This window comes from Mercenaria mercenaria, chromosome 4, assembly GCF_021730395.1.
Source record: "Mercenaria mercenaria strain notata chromosome 4, MADL_Memer_1, whole genome shotgun sequence".
NCBI classification, from domain to species: domain Eukaryota; kingdom Metazoa; phylum Mollusca; class Bivalvia; order Venerida; family Veneridae; genus Mercenaria; species Mercenaria mercenaria.
In genome coordinates this window covers 11882995-11888994 of record NC_069364.1, presented here as the reverse complement: position 1 = coordinate 11888994, position 6000 = coordinate 11882995, and the positions used below count along the sequence as shown (strand labels likewise).

The 6000-nt window shown below is 34.6% G+C and overlaps 1 protein-coding gene across 2 annotated transcripts in view; it reads right to left on the bottom strand.

Moving 5' to 3' along the window:
* Positions 1 to 260: 260 nt before the first annotated feature.
* LOC123551012 (activating molecule in BECN1-regulated autophagy protein 1A-like) overlaps positions 261 to 6000 on the bottom strand; it is a 34068-nt gene continuing 28328 nt past the window's right edge. For both annotated transcript variants that reach the window (XM_045339606.2, XM_053540447.1), the window contains exons 13-17: positions 5299 to 5484; positions 4255 to 4352; positions 3578 to 3634; positions 2245 to 2384; positions 261 to 710 (exon numbers count right to left, since the gene is read on the bottom strand). In XM_045339606.2, coding sequence (XP_045195541.2) covers positions 512 to 710; positions 2245 to 2384; positions 3578 to 3634; positions 4255 to 4352; positions 5299 to 5484 — 680 coding nt within the window. In that variant the 3' untranslated portion in view covers positions 261 to 511. The remainder of the gene's footprint in view (positions 711 to 2244; positions 2385 to 3577; positions 3635 to 4254; positions 4353 to 5298; positions 5485 to 6000) is intronic.

Genomic DNA, 6000 nt, shown 5'->3' with positions numbered 1-6000 from the left:
TTATTCAAATAAATGTCAATAAAATATATTTTCCTTGCATTGAAAAAACACTGAATGTTAGCATTCTAACAGACATTTTAGCAGTGCTGAAAAATTTACATGTTATGAGAAGTAAAAAGGCTGTCTTGATCTGGGTATTAAAAATATTGCCTGGTACTAAAGTCATGTTAAATAATATGCATGCTGGTAAATAATAATACCTAGGCTGGAATGTTTATAATATGAATTAATTATTGTAATTAAGTAGAAGGTACCAGAAATTCGCTTGTTAAAACATATAATCTTTATGAACTTACATACCAGTACATTTAAGATTTATTTATCAACTCAATTATTTTTCAATTAATAAACCATCACTTTGTTTTGATGCAGTGAAATAAAAATGTTTTCTGTCATAAGGCATCTGGGTACCAGCTGATATTACATCACAGGTTCTGAGCTATAGAGGAACCAGCTGACATTAGACCTTCATATGTTCTTAAGATGTTTTGGTACCAGCTGCATTACATCATCATGTATCCTGAGGTGTCTGGGTACCAGCGGACCTCCTTACACCAAGAGTCTGTGTTGAAGTGCTGACTCTATTTGGACTGGAATACACTCTCCAGGGCACCTGTCCAAACAAGCTCTGGAAACTGTTGTCACTTCCTGCATCACCTAGACTGGTTTCAGATCCATCTAAATCTGCTTTTCCAGCTACATGTTTGACCCTGAAACAAACAGAATATATGTCAGGTAAAAGACTATACCCTGATTGTGTAAAAAATGATGCTGAAACTAATATCACTTCCACATATTAAACCAAATTCATTGATAATAAGGTAACACTACAGCTTTCATTAAAAGTAATTCATTTTCATTAAAAGTAATTCCTATTACTACAAAACTGCTTTATCAGAGATAATACGAAGTCAAGATTGCTTGTAATATAACCAATATTTAGTACATGTTACACAAACAAATTCCTTTCAGAGGAGTTATAGTAATTAATAGCTGCTTTATACTATCTGTCACTGTGAAAACAGTTTTCATTTAGTTCTCTTCATTAGTTATGCATATAGTCCTAAATTTTCAAATAGATATGTGTCCAAAGGACACTGGTGCTCCTAATAACTGTCACTGCCACATGTTACTTGTTGACAATGACTGAGAGACTAAGTTAACTTTCATATTATTAAGAGTGGATGTGCTGTCAAAAGGTCAGAGGTTAGGAGCAAGAAACACAATAGAAAAGAAACTGAAGGAGTGAAGAAAACAACACTTTTTTGGTGTTAAAGGGGGTTGAGCGAGGAGATTGGAGAGGAACAAGCGAATCGCAAAGTAAAACTCTGTCTGATTGAATGTTTTCATCTACATATTTTAGTGGCCCGTCTGATGGAATGTTTTCAGCTACATATTTAAGGGGTTATATCTGATGGGATGTTTTCAGCTACATATTTAAGGGGTTATAGCTGATGGGATGTTTTCTGCTGCACATTTCATTGGTTTGTCTGTCGGGATGTTTTCAGCTATCTATTTCAAAGGCAATTGTGATGTAGTTTTCAGTTACATATATAAGGAGTCTGTCTGAGGGGATATTTTCAGCTACATATTTTAGTGGCCCGTCTGATGGAATGTTTTCAGCTACATATTTAAGGGGCCTATCTGATGGAATGTTTTCAGCTACATATTTAAGGGGTCTATCTGATGGAATGTTTTCAGCTACATATTTAAGTGGTCTATCTGATGGAATGTTTTCAGCTACATATTTAAGGGGTCTATCTGATGGGATGTTTTCAGCTACATATTTAAGGGGTCTATCTTTCTGAATGTTCCCAGCTAACTATTTTCATGGTTTTTCTGATGGTACCACTGACCTATAAGCCAACTTGATGGCTTCCTGACATGAAGAATTCATCACCCCAAGCCAGGTTTGAACCTACAACGGTGAGGGGCAAGTGATACGAGTCAGCGACCTTAATGACTCAGTCATGGAGGCCCACATCTGTCTGATTGGATATTTTCAGTTACCAAAACAGATCAAATAAGCTTGCCCTAAAGTGGTCTTCAACTACCCTTCATATCAGCTAGCCCAATGTGATTTTTTTTTTGTTACTTACAGATAATTTGTCAGTGAAAGTGATACAATTTTGTTTTTCATTTAGGCATTAAACCCAAGGAATAAACAGGCTAATGCAACAAGTATTTATACAATCACTCTACAGTGTAGTGATATACCAAACAGCTGGTGTACTTTGTACATACCCAGGTCTACATATATGGAGGTCGCCTCTGTTTGTTCCATAAACAAGTCCCTGTCCAGGCAGTGGAAGCCAGCTTGCAGAGTTGCCACTAACATGTGTACGTACATCTGAACTGCATATATGGTCAACATTATTCACATGCTGTAAAAATACGAAAGTGTTTTGAAATCAAAAGTTGTCACGAAGATTAATATAATTTTGTGCACTGATTATTGGTTCTTTTTATGTCATGTCAACTTCTGTGAAATCCTTAATATTTGTGATGGAGAAATTTCCCAGGACTTCCTGGTTGTATCAATCAATGAAATCTAATCCAGATAAACAAATATTTCTTTTCATTGTATCAGTAAAGTTTGAAATCCATGAATTCAAGTCCCAAGGAAATGGCCACTTCAGTCAAAACAGATCATTTAACCCCCCCCAAATATGAGTTTGCAGTATACAACTCCTGGAAAATATTTATCCCATGATACTAAGAGCTTGGAAAGGAAGGCTTATCCATTGTCCTGAATTGATCAGTTGAAACATTTTTAATGAGCTTATTCTGCCACTCTATGACTTAAAATTCCATATGTAAACAAAGCAATATCTGCGGAATAACCATTTAATAGACATTTATGTGTCATAGGAAGTCATTATTTGCAGTCTCCTGAGTTAAGGCCAATTACAGTGAAATCTTTCATTTTTTATGTGGAAGGGGGGAGGGGGCTAATTTTTGTGGATTTAATGGTAGTATGCCAATCCACGAAATAGAACACCATGTTCTATTCATTCTATTTTTGAATCCAAAAACTCATGCCTCCACAAATTCGTTATCTTTGCAAAAACCACTGAATTTCATGTCTGTAAAATTAAATGATTTCACAGTATGGCAAAATGAAAATACAAACATGTATGGTTACACAGCAGTTTGTTTAAGGACGTATGGTAGAATTTGGAGTGAATTTTTTCCCATTTTTTTTTACTTTCTTCAAACTTTGGATAATGAAGGACAATGATCTAAGAAACAAAAATATGCAATACAAATCATAGGACACGGATATCAAAAAAAAAGAGATATCTGCCCTTGAAAATAGCATTTCCCCCAAAAATGATGTTTTCAAGGGCAGAGAACTCTTTCAATACCAGTTACCTATAACTTTTATTGCATATTTTTGTTTCTTAGGTGACTGTCCATCGAAATCCAAAGTTTGAAGAAATTCCATTACTGGGAAAAATTTCGCCCATCTTATATACAGGGAATTCTAGCATATGCCTTCAACATACTCTAAATACTGAAAACTGAATATTAAATGGGCATTTCTTAAAAATTAAAATTAGAAGACTGGTTTTACCTTCATAGAATTTTCTCCTGCCTGTTTCTTTTCTAGTTTGTAAATATGTGCAACCAGCTAAAATAGAAGGAAGGGAAATTATCAGTGATTTCATGACTGTATTTACAAAAGACTACAGTAAAATAGGAAAATTCTTGATAATAATGATAAATAGTTACCTGTCACAATACCATAAAAAGAACTAAAATATGTTTATCTGAACAAAAAAGTTGTGAAAATCATGTGTGAATTTTAAAAAAAAGTATATAAAATAAGAACTGTTTGTATGGCTGATATGCTCTGACGAAAACTTGTCAGAGGTAATGGGTGTGCAATACTTTAACTTATTTAAGTAGAGGTCAGCTATTTTTACAAGCAAATCATGCTACCAAGTCTGACCATTTTGTATTAGGTTTAAGCCCTCTCTAGTTGCAGAGCAGAAACCACTTTCAGTGTTAAGTTCACCCTGACCTTGATCACTGACCTACTGACCGGTTATCTACTGACCAAAGGCAGTAATGCTAAGTTTTACCAAAGTAGGCCCAATTGTTCTCTAGTTATTGCTCAGAAACTAAATTGTCTACAGAAGGACCTACAGACCAAACACCAGCTAAACAATATACCCCTATATTCTATGAAGGGAGGCATAATAAAAACTGACATTTCAAAGTTAAGTACACTGTGAGAAAATGGATTACCTGTTGATTTGTGAAAACCCAGGATAGACGTCTGGCTGCTAGACACACCAAGATGTGGCTATTAGTAGGTGAAATACTAACAGACACAGCATTTGGACCTATAAAATAATATTAATAATGACAAGATGCGTGGGTCAAGATATAAAATTAGGCATAAAAAATTTTGATTTAAGTTGAATGAGAAGACATCAAATCAAAAAGAACGAATATGGATATAGCTCATATAAAAACGGCAATCCAACAATTACTTATAATAAACTGAATCTTTGTACATGCAGTGATTATCAAAATTTGGAATAGTTTAGACATGGTTAATAACTAGCATAGAAACAACAGTTGTGGTTACATATTTACATGTACCATTTGGTTATTAAATACATGGGCTGTTTAAAATATAGCAGAGGCCAAAGACCATCATGCAGACTTAAAATGAGCCACGCCATGAGAAAACCAACACAGTGAGTTTGCGACCAGCATGGATCCGGACCAGCCTGCGCATCCTCACAGTCTGGTCAGGATCCATGCTGTTTGCTTTCAAAGCCTATTGCAATTTGAGAAACCATTAGCATCTGCACAGTCTGGTCAGGATCCATGCTTGTCGCAAATGCACTATGTTGGTTTTCTCATGGTGCGGCTCAAATGTATTTCAAATCCAATTATTCTGTAAATTTAGTTTTGTTTTTCTTTCACAAAAACTTAATTAATGCAATTTTGCATAATTCCTAAGTAACAGATCTCTGAAATAATAAAATCCTCAAATAGCAGAGTGTGTTAAAGTAACAAACTTTCTAATGTCACATCACAATGCATGATTTCTACTGTCAACTTTGGGGAAAAAATGCACAACTGTGCATTATGACCACTGGAAAGGTAAGAAACTTTCTCTAGATCATCAGTTTTTATGCTTACAAAACAAACTGGTTCTTGTTTAGAAACTAAATGCCACTTGTTTTGTGTTAAAGTACTACGGAATATACTGTCAGGATATTAATAATGATTGCTAAAATAATGTTGCCAATAGCGTTTTATTACTGAATTCCTTACCAAACTGTTTAGTATAGAGGCACTGTCCTCTGGTTCCTGGTAGTAAAGAATACACTGCTAAGATATTGTTGTCAGGGAAACCATGATGATTAGGGACAAATGTGGCCAGCAGTGTGTTATCCTGGGATATGTTGGCACTGGCACTGTTATGTAGTTTACAGTGCGGAACAACAATGTTGATTTTACCTGCAACAAACAAAACTGACAATAACTAGATGACTGTTATACGTCATAATTCCTACGTCTCTTAGCTCTTTTACTAGACAAAAGTGACAATTGGTATGACATGATTTAACCTTTGAGTATAAAACAGCCTTCAAATCAACAAGACTGGAAGTTACTCTCAGTGCTAGAGCTGTCACCAAACAAAAATTTTGAATTAGCATGTCAACTGACAAATACTGACAAAACATTGACACATCAACTGATTCTTCAGTTATACAAAGCATTTGGCAGAATTAATCTATCCAAGTAAAATTTCATAAGAAAACCAAAACCAATCTATCCAAATAAAAGAAAAAGACAGCCTAGTTTTCATTTACAATACAATACAATACAATACAGTAAGTTTTATTTTAAGTCGGCAAGAAGACAACATTACAAAACATAAGCTCTGAAGAGCTTTTGAACCAACTATAAAACAAATTAAAACAAATATAACATATATTTGGAATCGTGTAAGGTTCAGAAGAAAGAAATGGT